Genomic DNA, 22,628 nt, shown 5'->3' with positions numbered 1-22,628 from the left:
ATCTTCCTGAGGATTTCTCTTCTCACTCCCAAGAAAAAAAATGCACATATACATAAAACATTTTAAATTCCATTTCATGGAATTTCTGAAGCCCTTGGAAACCTCAATTAAGAACCCTTAGGCTGGGTGGCGCCTGTGGCTCAAAGAGTAGGGCGCCTGTCTCATATGCCGGAGGTGGTGGGTTCAAACCTAGCCCCGGCCAAAAACCAAAGAAAAAAAAAGAACCCTTAGGCTTCAGTTACTATTCATATGCAGATAACTTGCCTATTCCTTACTTAATACACTACACAGACACCCTTTTGGCCTAACCTTGTGGTTAATACTTCAACCACATAAATAAATGCATTCATTTCCTAATTTGAGGACAGCCAAGGCCTTTTATTTGAACTTAGGTCTGCTACACCCCGTTCAATTGTTTAAAGTGGAGTAAGAATTTAAACCTAGTGGGATAACAGTATGAGTATAAAGTTAGATGTGTATGAATTCCCTTCCTCCCAGTCTTCTACAGTAGTCTTGCCCACACCTACTTCTATAGTATTGTTTTAATGACTTGTCTTTATTGAATCAAAGTAAAGGGCTTAGGATTCAGCCAAAGAAAATATCATTGGGGTATTAGGAAAGGCTTCACAGAAGTGGCATTTGAGCTAAGCCACGAGGATGAGTTCCTAAGTATAACTCAGAGGCAATAACTTAGGCACTAAGCAACAAAATTCTCTGTCCAAGTGACCTCCATGGTATTTCCCCTCCAGCACCTCAGTCTACCTCAACTACGACGTTAGCCTCTACCACGCCGGGGACAGTATCTGCCACCACAAGAGCCCCTGGGACCACCGTCCACAGCCCCACCTACCAGAACCACAGCACAGAGACACCAAGCCTGGCAGCTGCGATCCCAACCTCAGTCAGCGTCCCCAGGGCTCCCAGCATCATCCCGTCTACCCCAAGCCCTGCAACTAGCAACCACTCCCAGCACTGTAAGGAATGAATTCTGCATTCTCTCATGACATGGGAGGGGTCCTAGGGAAGCCAGCATGGGGGGATGTGAGAAAAGAAGAACATCCCAGAGCCACACACTCTGCATCTCTGAGGAGGAAGCAGGGCAAGGTCCAGTGCCAGCCTGCTGCTCAGACCTCTCAGCTGCCCCTGCCTTATGGAGGGCCCAGGGGAAAGCCACATCGTGTCTCTGAGCCTCCGTTTCCCCTCCTACAAAGTGGAAATAATAATAACCCTTCCCAATCTGCTTCTCAAGATCGCCCTGAGAGACAAGGCAGGCAGAGTACCCAGGGGTGCTCACACACACAGCTTCTGCCGACTCTGGTCTGTGTGTGTATGTGTGTTTCAAGAGTTACTGAGGTGTTCATGAGGAGGTGTTCTCAGGTTTGGGAAGCTCTGGTCTCAGTTCCCAGCAGCCCTTGTAATCTCCCCAGATAGCAGTGCCCATAACTGGGATCTGCTTGTGTTTCTTTCCAACCCTGGTAGGAAAGTAATTAAGTTCACCACTTAAATCACTGGGAGCAGTAATTGTCACTGCTAGAGATGTTCTATCTCATTAACTAGCAAATACCTTTTTAATTGAGTTACCTGCCGGGGGAGTTTATTTAAAAGGATAAACTATCTTTTAAATTTTTTCCCGTACGTGGATGGCCTAGAAACCAAGCAGCTTGGCAGCACCTTTCCGACTGGGCTGTTTTGCCAGTGGAAGCTGCATTTTCATCAGAGTGGAGCCCTTACTCCCCAGTCTGCAGAGCCAGGTGAATTCCAGTTCTGCTTATCTCAGGGCAGAGCCTCGTTCAGCCTGTCCCCACTGGCTTCATCACGCTCGAGGCTTTAATCTTGCTGTCCAGTGTTTGCTCTGGTCGCAGACTGAGAGGCCAGCAGCATCTCCAGTTAGCTCTGTACAGAGAGCAGCTCTTTTCTCCCCCTGATAGTTAGATCCCCTGGGAGTCACAAGGAGAAACAGACACATTGAGAGAAAGGGATCTGGGCCATTGCCAGGGTGCAGTCATGTCCTTACTTAGAGCAAATGTAGATGACGGCACCTCTTCCCACCTCAGAGGGCTGTCGGGAGGACCCCAGGAAAAGTGCTTTCTAAACTATAAAGTGCTGTACAAATGCTATAATGAAGATGGTTGCAAGACTGAGAAGGACAACACAGCACATGCTTTAAAAAATACAGGATAGGGCTCAGCGCCTGTGGCTCAAGCGGCTAAGGCCCCAGCTACATACACCTGATCTGGCGGGTTCGAATCCAGCCCGGGCCCGCCAAACAACACTGATGGCCACAACCAAAAAATAGCCAGGCGTTGTGGTGGGCGCCTGTGGTCCCAGCTACTTGGGAGGCAGAGGCAGGAGAATCACTTGAGCCCAGGAGTTGGAGGTTGCTGTGAGCTGTGATGCCAGTGCACTCTACCAAGGGCAACAGCTTGAGGCTCTGTCTCAAAAAAAGAAAATACAGGATAGGTTGGACGGGGAGGCACCTTCCTATAATCTCAGCACTTTGGAAGGCGCACACAGTAGGATTGCTTGAGGCCAAGAGTTCAAAACTAGCCAGGGCCACATACTGAGATCCCATCTCTACAAAAAGAAAAAACAATAATCATAATTAAATTAGCTGGGCTTGGTGGTGTGCACCTATAATCCTAGGTATGAAAGCTGAGGTGGGAGGATCACTTGAGCCCAGGAATTCGCGGTTGCAGTGAGCTATGATTGCCACTGCAATCTTGCCTGGGCAGCAGAGCAAAATCCTCTCTCTCTAAAAAAAAAAAATACACACATACGCACTAGAGTGTGCCAAAAAATGTAAAAAATACTAAGTTTGTAATACTCAAGTTACATTTGACTTATACAATCACAACAGGTGCGCAGTGTGACTTGCATTCATCTTTTGTTATTGGTGTATATATTATTATGATTTTAATATATATGTATATGTGTGTATATATACAGCATATTTTCCAAGCACTTCTCAATTTAGAATGTGCTTTTACATATTGAATTTCTAATTAGGCCTCACAACAACCCCTATGCCACTGTCCACCCTCTTTGAATTAGTAAACATTGTGCCAGGCACTGTGCCAAGCATCTTATATGAATTAATCCTCACCATATCTCTAGGAGGTAGATAATAATATCATTACCCCGTTTTAATGATAAAGAAGTATAATATAACATGTGTTTATAATACACCACTCACCCAAGGTCACACATGCAGTGAACAGCAGAGCTGGAATTTGAATTCGGGAAGTCTGATGCAGAAGCCTGTACGCTCGATTCCCCTATGTTATACTACATCTGTTTAAATTACTTATGAAAAATACACTGACACGCAGGTTGACGGACAGCACCAAAAACAACGTTGACAAAGTAACTACTGGCTGGAAAAGATAAGCGACCTAGTCTGTCAGCCGCAGAAAGCCTAAGTGCTCCTGGACCTTGCCATGTGCAGCCCCCAGCTTCCTACTACCATGACTCTGTGGGAAGGGTGTGGACTTGGTTTGTGAGTCCTGTGTTCAAGTCCCAGCTCTGCCACATACCTGTGAGTCCCCAAACCCTTCAGGAAGACTCAGTTTCCCCATCTGTGAAATGGAGATAACCTGTGTCCTATTCATCTCACTGGAGTATTGATAGGATATGGAAAGACTGAAGTATTAAGCACTCGCCAGGCTCATCATTTTAGAATAAGGATGAGAAGCACTTGGGTAGTTCTTACTGCTTGAAGCCAACAAGGCCTTGGACTCACAGCGATGGAGCATCATTCTGCAAATGTTTGTGTTTTGCAGATGGGAATGAAGGTGGTAAGATGGCCTCCACAGTCACTGCTGCTGTCATTGGGATCATCGTACCCATAGGTGAGTGTGGCCCTGAGTTACTGGGGAGAGCAGAGAGACCCTGGCCAGACCTGGAGAAAAGCACAAGAAAGATAGAAAACCCGGCACAGTGACTTGTTCTGCCTGAGCAGCCTGCCTGCTCACCCCCCAGTCCTCATGTGCTTTCTTAGCCCGGCACATAAGACTTTCAGGATCTAGCCCCAGGTGACCATCCAGGCACATCCGCCATCCCCCTCATTCACACTCTTCCCTTCAGCCATGTGAAAGTGCTACGGTATGTTCCCTGGGGAAAGGGCTGATGTGGCTCTTACTTACCACTCTCCCCTGCTCCTAGCAATAGCTGGCACCTGGTAGGAAATTAGATTTTTATGGAATTAATTAGCAGAACTGCTTGCCATCCCTTTAATAGGTCATGCTGTCCTGCTTTCTTTGTGTTTGGTTTTCAACAAACATTTATCAAGCAGCTACTATGTGCCAAACTCTATGATAAGGGGAGACAAGGTGGTTAAAGATGAGCAAGACAAGGTCCTGTCCTACAAAAGGTTATAGCAGTGGTTCTCAACCTTCCTAATGCTGCGACCCTTTAATACAGTTCTTCATGTTGTGGTGACCCCCAACCATAAAATTATTTTTGTTGCTACTTCATAACTGTAATTTTGCTACTATTATGAAACATAATGTAAATATCTGATATGCAGGATGTATTTAGGTGACCCCAGTAAAAAAGTCATTCGACCCCCAAAGAGGTCGAGACCCACAGGTTGAGAACCACTGGTTTGTGGGCTTGTTGGAAAGGCAGTAACACAGAGAAGTTTATTATGACATGACACATCCTAAGATTAAGCTGTATCATTGAGTTCAGTGAAAGTACTGAGGACGCACCTAACTTTGGGGAGAGGGGAATTGGGCAGGGGAAGTTTCCTAGCAGAAATGGCAATGGAGCTGGGTCAGCCAAGAGTAGGGTCAAGACCAATCTAAGTATAATGAAGATGGCATGAACAAAGCCAGGAGTGGGGAATGGCATGGCCGGGTTTAGATCCAGAAGGAGTTCCATACGGCCAGAGTATAACATTTGGTCAAGACCTCGCAGAGAACCAGGGGGCTGGCTCGTCCTTTCCCTCTCTGATGTTCACATAGTATCCTATACATCCCATCTCGCCTACCAGGGTCATCTCTTGGCGGTACCTTTGAATTGTTATTGTTCATCCGTAAGCTTATCTCCCTTGCTTGGTCATCAGTACTCAAGGACAGAAACTTTGTCCTTTTCCCCTGAGAATCCTCAATATGGTGGTGAGTTAGTGTGAATGTCACTGGGATCTTTGTGCCCATAGGGAAAACTTCTTCCCTGCCTTCCCTTAATTCAAGACACTATGCCGAGTGGCGACAATGCAGGGAAGAATAAGATAAAGATTTTAAGAGCTTTCAGTCTTTAATCAGACTAAGCATAAAGAAGCCATCCAAGGTAGATGTTAATACATATTATAATATGCTATGATAGAGACGTATTAGATGTAGGTACAGGCTAAGGCACAGCATTCCTGGGGAGGAACAGTGGAAGGAAAGATAATTACAGGGAAAATGCGGTGCTTCTGGAGAAGCGGGATTTGAATTGGCCTTGAAAGTTTTCACCACAAAAGATGACAGTGAGACAGTAATTTCAGGTGTATTTTGAGTGGAGTGTGAGAAAGACAGATCTACCCCTTTCTTGCCATCCTGTGCTCTGTAGAAAAAGACACGTGTGTGCTGTTTTGCTGAAACAGCTCACTCTGATATAATCAATATTTTAAATTTCTACTAACTTGAGAGGTGAAAGATGAATGATATTTCCCTGATATTTCTCTTTGAGGCAGAATAGGTTTTCATAAGATTATTGGCTATTTATTTACATTTTATCCTTCACGAATTGTCTATTCACAGTCTTTTCTGATTTTTCTATTGGTTATCTTATTCTTACTTATAGAAATATTTATACATAATGAATATTAAATCTTTACAATAGACGTTACAAATGTTTTCTCCCAGTCTGACACTTAATTTTAAAATTTGTTCGCAGTATCTTTTGCCATGCATAAATTTGATTTTTAAGTATCAGATCTGTCAATCTTTTGTTTTATGATTTCTGGATTTTACTTAGGAAAGCTTGTCTCATGCTAAATTATTAAAACATCTCCCAATATTTTCTCCTGCTACTTTAAACTTTTTTTAGTATTTAGGTATTGATCCGTTTGGAATTTATTTTTGAGTTTTTTTTTTTTTTTTTTGAGACAGAGTCTTACCTTGTCACCCTCAGTAGAGTGCTGTGGCATCACAGCAACCTTGAACTCCTGGGCTCATGTAATTCTTTTGCCTCAGCCTCCCAAGTAGCTGGGACTACAGGCACCCCCACAATGCCGGCTAGTCTTTTTAAAGACAGGGTCTCACTTTTGCTCAGGCTGGTCTGGAATTCGTGAGCTCAAGCAGTCCACCCGCCTTAGCCTCGCAGAGTGATAGGATTGTGGTGAGCCAGCTCACCCGGCCGGACTATCTTGAATGTTTTCTCGTTCCATTTTGTTTTCTAATTAGGTCTTGCTAATGAAAAAGAAAGCTGTTGATCTTTATGTTGATTCTTGACTGACTAAAATTATTTCTAATAGTTTCCCACTCGCTTCTGTAAGATTTTCTAAACAGGAAAATAGTTGTAAATACTAGCAGTTTGGTTTCTTCCTTTCCTGTATTTATACGTTTATGTGTTTCTGGAGCTACTGTATCACAGTGATCTCCAAGACAGTAAATAGTAGCAGTGATAACAGGTATTCTTGCCTTGTTCCTATTTTTAATGAGTATCATGACTATAATCTTCCTAAAACAGAAATGCTCTCTATAGCATCCTGGACAGGAGGTTCTCCAGCCTCCACTTGAAGGCTCAGAGTGAGGACTTACAAAGCTGCTTACCCCATTTTTGCAGCAAGCATTTTTTACTCATTCATTTGTTCACACTCAGAGCCCATGTTGCCCTGCTGTGTTCCCTTGTAGAGATGCTCCTCTTCTGGTGGAGTCCTCCCTTTGGAAAGAAGCACCCCCTCTACCCCATCCCACTCTCCACCCCCAGTTTTGAGAACACTGAGATTTAGAGAAATCCAAGAAAACAGTAGCTTTAGAGTAAAGGTATGGTTTAAAAAAAAACCAAAAACCTCACTAATTCATTGAGAACATTACTGAGCACCTACTATGGTAGGCACTGAGCATAAAGGGATAAAAGAGACACAGTCCCTGCCCTCACAGGGCTCAGGCCAGTGGTGGGTACAGACACGTAAAGTTAGACACTGTGCCCAGAGCAGTTGGGGAAAGACTCCACATTTCAGCTGCATCTTGAACAATAGCAGGAAGGGATGGGAGAAGGACCTCCAAGGAGCAGGAAAAGAACACACAGAAACAGAGCCCGAGGTGTGAGGGGCAGTGAGGTTGGAGAGGTGGCAGAATGTGCACGAGGTCCAGGCAGTGGCTGGAGCCACTGGAGAGCCACTGGAGGTCCAGTGTCGTGTCCCTTCCTCCAGCGGTAATAGCCCTGCTGTGCATGACTGGCTACCTGATCTGGAGAAACTGGAAGCGGAAGAACACCAAGAGCATGAATTTTGACAACCCAGTATACAGGAAAACAACAGAAGAAGAAGATGAAGACGAGCTCCACATAGGGAGGACTGCTCAGATTGGCCACGTCTATCCTGCAGTAAGTTTTTCTTGCTGGGAGAATTCCTGCCATTCTATCCTTCTTCCTCCCATCATTCTTCCCTCCCTCCCTCACTCCCTTCCTTCCTTCCTTCCTTCCTTCCATATTTCCTTTCTCAAACATTTATCAAGAACCTACCCTGCACCAGATACTCTTCTAGCCCCTGGGGAACACAGAGCTGCTGGGGCAGGTGGTTGGGGTGAAAGGGCATCAGGACCACCCTACACCTAGAGGCTCTTCCTGGTAGTTAAGAAGCCAGATGTCCTTCTTTTTGCTGAGTTAGTTTTCAGAACCTTTGGCGAGGAAGGGTGACTGTGACCATTTAACTCAAATGTATTCATCTCAAAACTGTATTCCAGTTGTGTGCCAAGCACCACATTGGATACCAAGTGTTCAAAAGTAAATAAGGAATGTACTTGGCTCCCAAGGAGCTGGGGGTAGTTAGAGATACTACCATACAGTTGTACCACTCTGTGCTGCGTGACGTGGTGGAAGCTCAGGAGTCCCTCTTCCAGGAAGCTTTCCCTTGCTTACTTTGTTGTACCATGGTCCCCTAGGCCCCTCTCCATCACAGTACCTGTCACACTATATCAGCTTCTCATTTACTTAGTGGTCTCCCCAGTAGACTGTGAAATCCTTCGGGGAAGAACTGTTTGATTAAATCTGTTTTCCTGGTGCCTAGCACAGCATAGCTTGCATCCAACAAATATTTGTTGAACAACTACTATGGAAAGATCTACTTGGGAGCTATTAATTCTGTCTGGGATACCAGGCAAGGAATACCTCACAGAGAAGGTGACATATGAACTGTGTCCTTGAAAGGATTAATAGCAGTTTTTTAGGTAGAGAAGGAAGGAAATGGCATTCTAGACAGATGATGTACAAAGCCTTACAGGCACAACAGAACATGGCCTGTTGGGGGAGCAAGGACCATGAAGTGGCTGTAGCAGGTGTCATTGTTGTATAGCAGAGTCAGGGGGCTGAGTGTGACCTCAGAGGTCATCCAGTCCATCCCCCTGTCAGGCAATCAGCAGCTTTGATCGCCCACTGTGGGCAGAGCCCTGTCTTGGGGAGACCAGAGAACTGGAAGACCCAGCCCCTGCCCTCAAGGAGCTTTTTGTCTTGCCGGGGGAACCAAGGTCACAGCTGCACCAACTCCCGAAGAACCCTCTTTCCGAGCTGCCTGTCGTCAAGTGCAAGGTAGGGCAGTGCCATGCTAAGTCTGAGGGGCTGGTGAGTGACGGCATGAACCCAGGCAGGTGCAGCCAACCCTAGAAGGCTTTCTGGTTTTGGAAGGCTGCAGATTGTAAGCTGGGTGTCGGGGCGAAGAGGAAACGTGGGCTAGTCACATACCAAGGAGATGGCATGTGAAAGAAAGTGACTGAGTATGGGGCAGGGCAGACAGAATTGCTGCTGAAGCAAATTGTTCGTGAAGGGGAGCCAAGGGAAAGGAAGTGAGGAGGGTTAGCAGAGGCCTTGAGGATTCTTAACCTTGGCCAGTTTAAGGAAATCGTTGCTTAATAGATTTTTTAAGATCAGAGGGGCTGCAGTGGAAGAATTATTGACCTTGGAATAAGAAGATGACTTCTGGTTCCACCATTCCATAGCCCTGTGATCTTAGTCACTTCTCTCTGCTTTTATTTGTAAAATGAGGATAATAAGCCCTGTGCTGTCTGCCTTCTGAGTTAATACAGTCCAAGAGGGATAGCACACGTGAGAGCACTTTGTGAATTACAAAGCACTCTATTATTTCCAGAGAAGGAAAACAACTTAGGGGGAGTTCCTCCTGTTGAGTCTAAAGACCAAGTAATGAGCTCCTGCCAGTTGCAGAGAAACAGTGTAATAAAGGAAATCAACATTCAGTGAGGATTTAGACACCTGTTACGTGTCAGACACATTTCTCAGTGTTCTCCATACATTTTCTCATTTAATCTTCGTAGTAACCTTATCGAGGTGATATTATTAGCCCCGTTTTGCAGATGAAGAAACTGAGATTCATAGAAATTGAATAACTTGCCTAAGGTCATAGCCAGGAAGTGGCAGAAGTAGAATTGAAACTCCAGTCTGTATGTACACAAAAGCCATGCTCCTTCCATTATATCATGGGGTAAGTAGCCTTGCAGCTCTGGAAATCAGCATTCTCAGCAACCTGTCCTCTCCTCTGTCCTTTTCTCGGGTAGCTCTACCATCGCTGCTGAGGCCTGTCTTTGGCCTAGAGATCTGTCTTGGAGAGAGTGAGAGGGTGGCTGGACTAGAATAATGTAGAATAATGTAGTTTCAAATAGCAATGCTTGTGGACCATGACCATGGCATTCATTAAAAAAACCCATGATAACCCAAAGATGACTTGAAAGGCAGTGGAATTACTTTTTTACCCAATGTAGAATGCCCAGAGATGGAAAGTACCAACTCTGGTTCTATCTTATGCTGGTTGGGTTGATGTATAGTACTGTGGTATCAGGTACTATATTAAACACTCCACGGGCCTTATTTATATCATGTGGTTCCCCAACAGCCCTATGAGGTAGGTCCTGTTATTTGACAGATGATGAAACTAAGGCTCAGAGAAATGAAGTGGCTATGCCCAAATTCACATCGCTATAAGAAAGGTACTGAAACTAGGGTCTGTCTAGAGGTGAGTATCCAGGAAATGGAAAAATGGCAAACTCTTAAGATTCCATCAGGACCAGTCAGGGAAAGTTAAATGTATATCCTGGAGAAGAAAACAGAATGAAGGGAAGAAAATTCAAACACCCATCTGTAAATGTCAAGAGTTGTCTTTGTCAGAACTCTCTAAGAGAGAGAATCAAGGAACATCAGAAGATGGAAAGAAACAGATTTCACATTAATATAAGAAAGAATTTAAATTCACTGTTCACAAGGGAATAGACTAGCTCAGAGGCTAGTGGTCAGCCTTTTGTGGTAGAGGGGAGTCTTGCGTGTAATGACTGGGAAGTAGGGGTGAAGGAGAGGAGGAGTGAATGTAGTTGACCTGCGTCGCCTTCCAGTTCTGTTTAATCAGTTGGAAAGGTGCAGCATATTCCTAACTGTTTAGGAAGTAGCGTGCTAAAGACATGTAAATGGTAGGCTGAGATCTGACATTTGCCAGCACTAATTCATTGAAGTTGACTAAACCTAAAATCCTGTAAGGGAGGATCAATAAAGTTCAGATCGCTGATGAAAAAACTACAGTTCTGTATTCCCACAGATCTGGGGTCGTATTTTAGTTCAGCCACTTGCTATGTGATCCAGAAAAAACATTACTTAAGATCCTTGAGTTTCAGTTTTCTCATCTGTAAAATAAATATGTTAAATCTTGTCTCTTGGGATAATTTGAAGATTATGTTCAGTAGTATCTATAAAGTAATAGCATGTCTGATACTTGGTCAACAATCAATAAATGATAGCTCCTATGGATCTGATGATGATTTCTTTGGTCTGTCTCCCCAGCGAGTGGCATTAAGCCTTGAAGACGATGGACTACCCTGAAGATGGGACCATCCACTTCGTGCCTCCTGGAATTCAGTCCACACACTACACTCTCTGGATGATGTATGATTGGATGAATGGGTTTCTATATAAGGGTCTGTGTGAGTGTGTTTGTGTGTAATTTTTTTTTTAATTTATGTTGCGGAAAGGTAACCACAAAGTTATGATGAACTGCAAACATCCAAAGGATGTGAGAGTTTTTATATGTATAAAGTTTTATACACTTTTTAACTGGTTGCACTACCCATGAGGAATTCATGGAATGGCTACTGCAGAGTGACTAACATGTACATAACCAAATGGGGGCCGATGGTACAGTACCTTACTCATCATTTAGAAATTATATTTACAGAGGATGTTGATTTTGGGGGGGTGTTTTTTAGGTTTGGGGGTTTTGTTTTTTGTAAATAAGATGATTATGCTTTGTGGCTATCCATCAACATAAGTAAAAAAGAAAAACCACTTCAACTCCCTCCCCCATTTAGATTATTTATTAACATACTTCAGAAATAAGATTAGTTCTATAAATAATCTAGAGAAGCGAGAGTATTTATTTTTGGTATGATTGGCCCACCATGCAGACTCTGTGTGTGTACATGAGTATGTTTATATGTGTATGTGTGTGAGAGAGAGATCTGTAGAGAAGAGGCACACCTATGGCTGTTGATCAAATACAGAAAGATAAATTTATTTTAAAGCGGTCCACAAGAGGAGTATCCATAGTTTTCCACAAAGACTTAGGAAGTTAGACTTAGAAAACATACCATGGTTTGTGCAAACATGTCGTGGGAAAGGCAGATCTTTTCACCTCTGGCTGTTCCTGAGACCCCAGTAAGTCAGGGAGAGCCACAGCTGCTGTGACTTCCACCCGGGCTTTCTTGTTCCGGCTGAGGTCAGCGTAGAGACATTACATGGTGCCAGAGCTCCTGTAAGCTCAAGACAGAACAGGCCTAAACCTCAGCTCCTCTTTGTCTTAATATTCTGCCGTTCAAGTACCTTCCTCAATTTCTTTCAGGACACTTGGGTTGAAACTTAACCCAACTTAAACTAATGTAAGTTAGTTTCCTCGGAAACACCCAGAAGGGTGCTATCCTTATTTATAGAGCCAAGTGGAGATACTTCCCCAATGGCTCAAGTTTATTCTGAGACATGCTGTGGATGAGGATAGGGATGGTGGAGATTTTATTATGTCTCTTATTTCTCCCTTCCCCTTACTCTCTGCCATTTCCTTTAGGTAGGGAAAACATTTTAAAGTAATAACTAGGTTTCTTATCATCATGCATTCATGTAGATGAAACTAATTTTTGGCTTAAGGCAAAAAACCAGGCCAAACCTGAAGTCCTGTTTGTGGGGAAATGGCATACACAATATTATAGTATATTGGATATATATGTTCGCACAGGGACTTGGTTAACTGCTTTGTAAATAAAAGGAAAAACTCTGGGCATATGTATAGATTTTTTTTTTAATTATGGACACCTCCTTTGCTTTTCCTGGGCTTTGGGGAGATGGGGAGAAGTGCTGTTTTCTATTTGTGGGGGTCTACCAGTGGAAATATAATCCTACAGTCCCAGAAGGAATTTAATCCCCAAGGACTTTCTCATCCAAAGTGTAGTATTTTCTTAACTCTGCTGCTCTGCTATTTCACTCCCACTACACAACCAAGGACGAGGTGCAACATGGGAGTGTTTGGCTTAAGTAGGAGCAGAGGACGTGTATCTAGATTTAACATACCTGGAACTTGATACACTTAAGCAAATGCCTCTAACCCCCATCCTCCAGATGCCCCAACTCAATGATGCTTGGACGTCTCATCAGCTTGATACTCTTTGAATTTCCAGGCAGAAAATATGGAGTACTATCATCCTGTTCCCAGGACTTTCCTCAACATCATGGTCTGTGAACCTCTAAGAAACAACTGTGTTCAGAGCTTGGGCACTATGTTTTCCATTAGTGAACAATTTTCTCATGATGTGCATGTGTTGACAGTCCTGACACATTCATTGTCAGGCCAAATGCCCTTGACCTAGAATGACCAACACCAAACAGAATTTTAAGAACAGGCAGCCAACTCCTATGGAGCTTAATCACTTAATACTATTCTTTCAAGAATGGAAAGTAAAATTATTTTTGACTGAAGAAAAATGTTGATAATGGAAAACATGGAAATTTATATAAAATAAGTGACTTTTTCTGTAAACTTTCTCCAAAGAAATTGAATTTTCCAGGGAATTAATTGGTAACAGTGGCTAATGCATAGTTTCTAAACTTTCAGTAAGATCCTGGCCTTCGCAGAACAAAATAATGAATGGGGTCTGGACATATAACCTGAGACCTTAAAATGATGATGAAATCCACAGTTTTTTCAGAGAAATCCACGTGTCATGAACATACTACAACTGCAGTTGGAAAGAGGGAGCTATGAGAGCAACCTATAAGCAGCAAATAGTGAGATATCATGTGCTCATTGGCAGGAAATAAATGAAATCAGGAGTCAGGTCCACTTTCTCCCTATTCTTGGAGGCTTTTAAGCCTTGTTTTGAGGAGTAGTTATATTTCCATTGCCTTTTGCCCCTGCACATATGTATTTACAGCCAGTAACAAACCATACAGACGTTAGCTGAGAGAAAGCTCAAGGATAATACCAAAAGGGCAGAAAATGTATCAGACAATATTTTCTTTTTTTAAAAGAAGCCCGTCCCAGTCCTTCCCTTCTCTAAGAGATTACTTTGGGCTGCCTGGCCATTGTGTCAGCTTGCTACCTACCCTGTGGCCTATCTTTCCAGTGGAATTATAATGGCACTGGCTGAAATGGCCTTCCAGAAACAGAAAACGAAAACTTTATTGCTCTTGAGAGCATGATTATTTATAAAATAAATTGAAGTAGTCTGTACCGTCAACTGGCAAAGAGAATGAGATCCGATTTAAATTTATGGCCATAAATCCTTCCAGTTCTCGCTATATGATTGCAGTATATTCATTCACTACAACCACTCACTAGACTCTGCCTGTACTGCAGATACAGAGCTCGACCATGTGTTCTGTCCTCACAGAGCTCTACACTAGCAGTAGAGGAAGATAGGGGCATACAAGTGGAAATGAAAAAGCAATCAACTCTACTCAGACTACAGTTAGGGTACAAAGGGAAAGAGGGGGCATTCTATTTGAGGAGATGAGGATAGGGTCATCATAGGAGAAATGATTTTAAGCTTAAGTCTTTTTTTTTTTCTTTGTAGAGACAGAGTCTCACTTTATGGCCCTCGGTAGTGTGCCGTGGCCTCACACAGCTCACAGCAACCTCCAACTCCTGGGCTTAAGCGATTCTCTTGCCTCAGCCTCCCAAGTGGCTGGGACTACAGGCGCCCGCCACAACGCCCGGCTATTTTTTGGTTGCAGTTTGGCCGGGCCCGGGTTTGAACCCACCACCCTCGGTATATGGGGCCGGCGCCTTACCGACTGAGCCACAGGCGCCGCCCTTAAGCTTAAGTCTTAAGAAGGGAGTCCAACTGCTTCAGGCAGAGGAAACACTGAGCTAAGATAAGGAAGCATGAAAAGCACAGGGGCTTTAAGGAACTGCACATAGTTCATTATAACAAGGAACAAAAGGCTTGACGGGGGTATAGCAAGAAATGAGCCAAATGGAACGACAGGTTAGTGTCAGCACTTTAATTTCTGATTCACTTAAGCGAGCATTTCTTGGTCTTACTGTGTATGAGGCCCTAGGTACGTGGAAAACTGATCAGGATGTGTGTTGGCACTCTGAGGACATGATGTTCAGCCTCAGCTTTCCACTGGCCATAGGGAAATGCTGACTGTGTCAAAGATGTTTGATATGGTCAATGAAAACTCACGTACAGGCAGTGGATTTTCACCTGAACACACCATGCTGTCAAGAGCCTCTTAGATTTTTCTCAACTGTGAGAAAGAAAACTGGAAATTTGAAGACATGGAGAGGAGATCCCAATCATGGTCCAGGCAGGCGCTGGTGGGAACGGACTGGGCACAGCAATGCAAGCCTCTCTACCCCATCCCCAAACTGCAGCCACACACTCCTCATTGCACAGAATATAAATGAGTTAGCATTGAAAGTTTCAGAGTAAATCATTTCCTTTCTCACAAATGCATGAAGATAGAGTATCAGAGTCTTCTCACTGCATTTTTAGGGTATTAGGGGTTGTCAAGATAGAATTTAGAAAATGAAGGAATTACAGCTTCAAATTTTTAGTTAATATAAAAAATCAGGAAGCTCTGTTCATTCAGACTGTGCACCATGTGCACAGTCAAGAATCAGCAGAAACCCTCTGCATTTACAAGCACTTTGTGCTATAAAAAGTAATTTTTAAAAAGCCACCTATAAATATATATTTAAAGACAAGGTTTTGATACTTTTTTATAAAAACAAGAGAAAACAAATACTTGTACAAACCATGTACTTTTTAAACTAGCATTTTGTTCTGTACAAGCTGTTGTGAATTTGGGAGCAAAGTACTGGTTTGCAAACTCCATTACATTGTACCCAAATGCATTTTCCTTGTTTGACTTCAGCCACCCCCAAATGACCGTATTTGATGTAACAGTCTGGCATGTTAGAATGTCGTGTCACACTACCTGATCTGCTCTTTTTGTTCTATCATTCCAAGTCTCGTCAGCTGCTGTACCTGGTGCCATTGCCGTCTGGTTTCTTTTCCAGAGGCAAAGGGACTTCTGTGCTGCATCTTACTAGCTGTACTGACATCATCTTGGTGAACTGAAAACCAAATGTGGACATTTGTAAAATCAGTGCACTGTTTCTAGAGAGAGATTAAATTCATATTTTAAAATCATTAAGAAGTGTTTCATTGTGATGCTTTAAAGAGGGGGAGAGTGAACTGTCACTGAGACCCTATTGGATGCCAGGTATTCTACATAAGTTATCTCAAGCTTTGTCAACTATCCTGTGAGATAAGTGCTGTCAATATTATTCACTCCCATTTTATAGAGGATGAAATGGGTGAAACCACTGCCCAAAGTCATAGTTATTTTTAGCACTCCCAAAGAGCAATTATACATGTAGCATGCTTTGCCTAAATTTTCATTTTCTGCTTCTATCTGGCTAACTCTTGCTCATCCTTGAGTACTCCACTTGGGTAATGCCTCCTCCAGGAAGCCTTCCCTATTCTCTCAGACGGGGTTAGGTAACTCACCTCTGGGCTTCCATAAGAATTTTTGCCTACCTGCATCCTAATAGTTCTTTCTGCCCTGCCACTCACTCCCATGCTATTACCAAAGTAATCTGGGACCTCCTTGGTTATAAATCTAGTAAATACTTTCAGTCCTTATCTTCCTTGACTTGACCCAGAGGCGTGTTTAAGACTATTGACCACTCCTTTCGGGAACACTTTTTTTTTTTTAAATTGTTGGGGATTCATTGAGGGTACAATAAGCCAGGTTACACTGATTGCATTTGTTAGGTAAAGTCCCTCTTGCAATCATGTCTTGCTTTGGCTTCCATAACACCAGACTCCTGGTTTTCCACTTACCTCTCTGGCCATCTTAAGTCTTCTTTGCCTACCCCTTAAATCATGGTATTCTATCTCAAATCCACCTATCATCATTTTCTGTCATCATTGACAGTTTCTGAGTACAGGTCATCATCATCTTGGATCAACACCATCTTATTTCAACAACTACTTATTCCAATTTCATGCTTCTAGTCTTTCTATTTTCTAATCCAACCTCTAACATTGCAGCTAAAGTGATCTCTCTAAACTGCAATTAAGTCATGTCACCACCACCTTTCCTGTTAAAGCCCTTGAATTGCTTCCCTGGCATCCCAATCTTCTTGGGTTTGCCCAAACTCTTTAAAATAGCTTTTTAAGACCCTTTGTGGTTTGGCTGCTGCCCCTTCTCCAACCTCATCACTCACTAACCAGGGGCTGGGAACCTGTGGCCTTCTAGATCCTTACGTGTGGCCTTTTGACTGAACACAAATTTTACAGAACAAATCATTTTATTTTTATTACATTTTTGTTCATCTTTTATATTTTTAAAATGAGTGAATTTTAAATACCCAAGAAAATAAGTTTCAATAAAATAATCCTCCTGTATTGACTAGCACAATTAGAACATCAGTAAGCCAAAAGGGCTAAACTGACAGAGGCTGTGCTCATGGTTTAGTTCTACCTTCCCTGCCGGACTGGTGCCACTACTGCAGGAGGCTGGTTGGGGAGAGTTTATGGGAGTTGGTACGCCGATCCATTACTGGCTTTTGACAATGACACACTGCGTTTCTGTTTGAAGTGGAATCTGTGAATAGTTGCACAGCCCCACATTATTTTTTAAATTCTGCCTGCTTAACAGCCCATCATGTCAAAGAGAATGCTAAAGGAAGAAAACAGATTTTTTAACAAGAATTGGGGATTGCAGTATTATCTTGTTTCTACTAAAGATAAGATGATCTGCTTGCTTTGTGATACTGCAGTATCGACATTAAAGAAATTCACTGCTCAGCATCTTAACACTCATAAGGACCACAAGTATTTTAAATTAGAGGGAGAAGCACAAAATGTTGTACTGCAGAAATTAAAAGATGAAAAGCAAAAGCAAAGGCAATTCCTTCAAGCATCAATAAGACCTAGAAATAATACCACTGATGCAACTTATAAAGTAGCTAATATACCTGAGGAAAAAGGGAAGCCATTGAGTGAGGTGGAAATTGTGAAGGAATACATTATCAAGCCAGGCGCAGTGACTCATGCCTGTAATCCCAGCACTCTGGGAGGCTGAGGCAGGAGAATTGCTTGAGCTCAGGAGTTTGAGACCAGCCTGAGCAAGAGTGAGACCCCCATCTCTACTAAAAATAGAAAAACTAGTTGGGTTTTATGGTGTTTGTCTGTAGACCCACCTACTCGGGAGGCTGAAGCAGGAGGATTGCTTAAGCCCAGGAATGTGAGCTATGATCACACCACTACATTACAAAAAGTTGCATTGTCAAAGTTGCTGGATGCTTTGACCTTGATAACATGTCAAAGTACAAACAACTTTCTTTTTCAAGGAGAAGCATAACTCAATGGCAACATGAATTAAGCTTCAATTTAACAGAACAACTTCATGCAATACTTCAAAATGAAAATATATATTATTCAATCACTTTGGATGAATCAACTGATACTACTGACTCAGTGCAGGTTTTTTTTTTTTAGAGACAGAGTTTCATTTTGTCGCCCTCAGTAGAGTGCTGTGGCATCACAGTTCACAGCAACCTCTAGCTCTTGGGCTTAGCTGATTATCTTGCCTCAGCCTCCCAAGTAGTTGGGACTACAGGCGCGCCCGCCACAAGGCCCGGCTATTTTTTTGTTGCAGTTTGGCCGGGGCTGGGTTCGAATCTGCCACCCTCGGTAAATGGGGCCGGCACCCTACTCACTGAGCCACAGGCACCACCCTCAGTGCAGGTTTTATACTTTATTTGGGTTGTAACAGATGTCTTTTTTTTTTTTTTTTTTTGAGACAGAGTCTCACTACGTGGCCCTCAGTAGAGTGCTGTTGCATCACAGCTCACAGCAACCTCAAACTCTTGGGCTCAAGTGATTCTCTTGCTCAGCCTCCCAAATAGCTGGGACTACAGGTGCCTGCCACAATGCGTGGCTATTTTTTGTTGCAGTTGTCATTGATGTCTAACTGGCCCGGGCCGGGTTTGAACCTGCCACCCTCAGTGCATGTGGTCAGTGCCATAACCACTGTGCTATGGGTGCCGCCAGAAAAATTTCTTTACTAGGAAGAGTTACTCACTCTCCTGTGAACAGAATACGGGGAAGAGCTGTCTTCAACAACTATCAAAATAAATGTCACGAAGGTGGACTGAACTTGGTAAATTTAGTATGTACAGATGGTGTACCTTCCATGACAAGAAAACACAAAGGGCTTATTGCACAGACAAAAATAAGTATTAACAGATCCAGATGCTCTCACTTCTTTCCATTGTATCTTATGTCAGCAAAATCTCTGTGCTAAAGCTACTATTTTAAGTGATACTTTGCATAAAGTTGTAAGTATCATTAACTATATTCCAGCATATGCAGCACCATCTGTCAGTTTCATCAGTTTTGTCAGTTTCATAACATGCTAAAGTTGAAGGATGAGGTATTCAGAGTGGCTTTGCCTGATCACTTTAAAGCACATTGGCTATCACAGGGACAGGTGTTAGCCAACATTTTATGCAACATCTTGCATCAAACTCTACAAGAACAGTTTAATTTTATGAAGAATAGAATCAGCAACGTGAATTATTGAAAGATTTTGTATAGGACTGCAACATTTCTGTGTTATATTATGTCAAATCAAAACAACTTGAATATTTCTTTGCCAGGTAAAATAAAGTCTATAGTGGCAAAAAAAAAAAAAAAAAAAACCAAGCATTTAAAAAAATCAGTCTTTTTTTCAAAACATGTCTTCAAAACAAAAGTTTAGATAAACTTTTTCCACAGTTAGCAAAGGTCATTGATGAGCAGGATGATATATGCAAGTCATTTGAAGAATACACAGCTGTTATAGACCTACTAATTGAAGAATACGATGACAGGTTCACTGACTTTGAGAATCATGATGTCACACTCAAATTAGCATTTCTCGCTCAGCTAGTTAATATCACCAATGCACCTAAAGAACTACAGATGGAAATGATTGAGCTCTCAGTAATCATTATTTGATAGGAAAGATCCAATTAAAATATGGAAAAATGCAGAATACCCAGACCTTCAGAAACATGCCCCCCAGATACATTCTTTTCAACTATTGCTGCAAATCTACATTCTCCTACTTAACCCAAGTGAAGATGACTTTAAGGTCGCAAATTACTGTTACCCATCAAGAAGATCAGCTGAAACTGTGGCCCTCCATGCTGCAACCAAATATTCAAATACTTCCAATGAAAAGCAAACACAAAAAGTCATCAAAAATTTAGTCAACTTTAACAGTTTTCATTTTTTGAAATTATTAAGTACGTAGTATATTTTTGCAAAATAATGTACATTTTTTAAGTATGTCTAATTGAAGTTTCTCAAATGTGACCTTATTTGTTTATAGTTAAATTAATGCAACCTTCTGGCATGAAGATTCCCCACTCCTGCGCTTATCATTATAACCACACAGTTCTGCACCCTCACTTATTATAACCACACAGTTCTGGACCCTCACAGTCCTTCAGAAAGACTTCCCTTAAGCTCCTAGAACGGATTAGAGGCCACCCCATGTGCTTCCATAGTATCATGCACTTCCCCTATTGATAATCTTATCCCTGCCTTGTAATTGCTTATATGCTCCTTAACTGCCTCCTCTACATGCTCTATGAAGAAATGTCTTGCTCACCATTGTAATCACTAGCAGGACACATACTAACTAGATGCCCAGTAAATTATGCTAAATTCAGACACTGCAGACACCCACACCACGTTCTATCATGTCGTCTCATACCTAAAACTCTAGGTTTACTTTCCAGCCTGATTAGAATCAGTCCTTTACATTTGGCACTGTTACTTGTCATAAATTTCTTGGTGCTTTGATTTGCCACATCTGCAGATGCCCAGATTCACTGGTTACATAATTTTACTCTTGGAAAAAAGCTTGTGGCAATTGCCTGATACCTCTATTATCTCCAATTACCACCTCAAGATTGTTGTGATGATTCAAAGAACAAGCACACGTAATGTTAGCCTTGGAGCTAACATTAGGTGCCTAATACCTTTCTCTTTTTCTGGTATACCCAAGTCCAGTGTTTTCTTTTTTTTTTTTTTTTTTTTGTAGAGACAGAGTCTCACTTTATGGCCCTCGGTAGAGTGCCATGGCATCACACAGCTCACAGCAACCTCCAACTCCTGGGCTTAAGCGATTCTCTTGCCTCAGCCTCCCAAGTAGCTGGGACTACAGGCGCCCGCCACAACGCCCAGCTATTTTTTGGTTGCAGTTCAGCCAGGGCCGGGTTTGAACCGGCCACCCTTGGCATATGGGGCCGGCGCCTTACCAACTGAGCCACAGGCACCGCCCAAGTCCAATGTTTTCTAATAACAGTGCCTAGGATCTTATAGCAGTTTACAGTTTGCAAAGTATTTTTCCAAGACATTGTTTCTTATCTGCAGTTCTGCCAGGTGTACAATATTACCAAGCTCATTTTAAAAACAGGGAAACTGAGGTCTAAAATATTGAATCAGTGCACCCATGGACACAGTGGATCGCTGTTACACACGGGATTATTCTAATACAAGTCTCTACTCACTCTACATTCTACTGGTGCTTTTTCGGGGAGAAAAGAACTCAACATTAAGACTGCGAGTGAGAACCAGAGACTACTGGCCTGATTTACAGAATAGTATATGGTTATAGTTACCAGACCCCAAGAATTAATGTCATCTCAGCATTAATGTCATCTCTAGAACCATTTTCTGTGGTTGGAACTTAGATAAGCTAAAGCAGCTCCTATAATTATGATTTTGATTGCCCTGGGCCTACTCAACTGTAAGTTTTTTCCACAGCCAAAGCGATCTTGCTAAAGTGCAGTTAAGTCATGTCACCACTTCCTTCCACTTGCCAGCTTAACAGTAGCAAACCAATGGTGAGGGCTGTCAGGGACATGCAAAAACAAACTATCCTTAACTCCCCCCTTACCCTGCCCCATTGGTATACCACTGTACTTCAGCCTTCACTGAGGACAACCACTTTGGTCTAAAACGTAAGAGTCTCTTGGGCAGTGGTCCTCAACTATTACTCACCTGGGGAACTTTAGATAAAATACCAATGCCCAGGTCCACCACTGGGGATTTTATTTGGTTTGGGGCAGGGCCCAGGCATCAATATTTCCTAAATGACCACGGGGGATTCCACTGTGCATCCAGGACTGAGAATCACTGTTAGGTAAGTGGAATTGCTGGGTCAGCAGTTATCTGTTCTTGCTTCCTAGCATGCTCTTGGTGGAAGAATGAGCAGACACACCAAAAGCAAGGTAAGCAAGAAAGGAGATTTATAGAAAGAGGGAGCAAGATGTGTTTGCCACATAGTATGAAAGGTTCCCTGTGGTAACAAGAGGCCCTGGGTATGGCCTAGGGTCTTGTTTTATAGTGTCTGGATTGGGCCCTCCTTGTGTCACCACTGAACCACTTTGATGGACAGGTAATGACATAATTAGCCTTCGGTTACTCTAGGTCACTTGGGCAACCGCTGGAGGACAGACCACCCACCTTTGTCCCTGAAAGCCATAATCTCTATCTACCTAACAGAAAGACTAGGAGTGGGAAATCAAATATTCAGTTTACCTTCTCCTCACAACGCCTATTCTAGAGACCAGTGAGGCAGAAAAGGATAGAAAGGTAGTAATAAAGGGCAGAAAGGGATAATATGGGTGGATAAGAGCGGGCCCGTCACTTGCAGGGAAATCTCCACTGTGGATTCACGAAAGAGGCCGCTGAAAACGGTTTTCTTAAACAGGAAAGTTCAGACGAAGCCAACTTTTGACATACGGTGCGTGGAGTCCTCCGGGGAGGTCGGGTCACTTCACCCCATTTTACTTGACGTAGGCCAGAAACGGTGAAAAGCTTTGGCCGACGCACCAAATCAAGTGTCCTTTAGAATGAGGGTGAGCC

The 22,628-nt window shown here is 42.8% G+C and overlaps 1 protein-coding gene across 11 annotated transcripts in view; it reads left to right on the top strand.

The window, feature by feature from the left end:
* LRP8 (LDL receptor related protein 8) overlaps window positions 1-12,467 on the top strand; it is an 80,069-nt gene extending 67,602 nt beyond the window's left edge. For 8 of the 11 annotated variants that reach the window (XM_053576508.1, XM_053576507.1, XM_053576506.1 and 5 more), the window contains 5 exons: window positions 750-974; window positions 3,780-3,848; window positions 7,361-7,533; window positions 8,557-8,733; window positions 10,984-12,467. In XM_053576508.1, coding sequence (XP_053432483.1) covers window positions 750-974; window positions 3,780-3,848; window positions 7,361-7,533; window positions 8,557-8,733; window positions 10,984-11,022 — 683 coding nt within the window. In that variant the 3' untranslated portion in view covers window positions 11,023-12,467. The remainder of the gene's footprint in view (window positions 1-749; window positions 975-3,779; window positions 3,849-7,360; window positions 7,534-8,556; window positions 8,734-10,983) is intronic. The other 3 variants (XM_053576510.1, XM_053576509.1, XM_053576516.1) reach the window with 1 other exon arrangement.
* The last annotated feature ends 10,161 nt before the right edge of the window (window positions 12,468-22,628 follow it).

The sequence above is a fragment of the Nycticebus coucang genome, chromosome 22 (assembly GCF_027406575.1).
Source record: "Nycticebus coucang isolate mNycCou1 chromosome 22, mNycCou1.pri, whole genome shotgun sequence".
Taxonomy (NCBI): Eukaryota; Metazoa; Chordata; class Mammalia; order Primates; family Lorisidae; genus Nycticebus; species Nycticebus coucang.
This window is presented reverse-complemented; position numbering and strand designations above follow the sequence as displayed.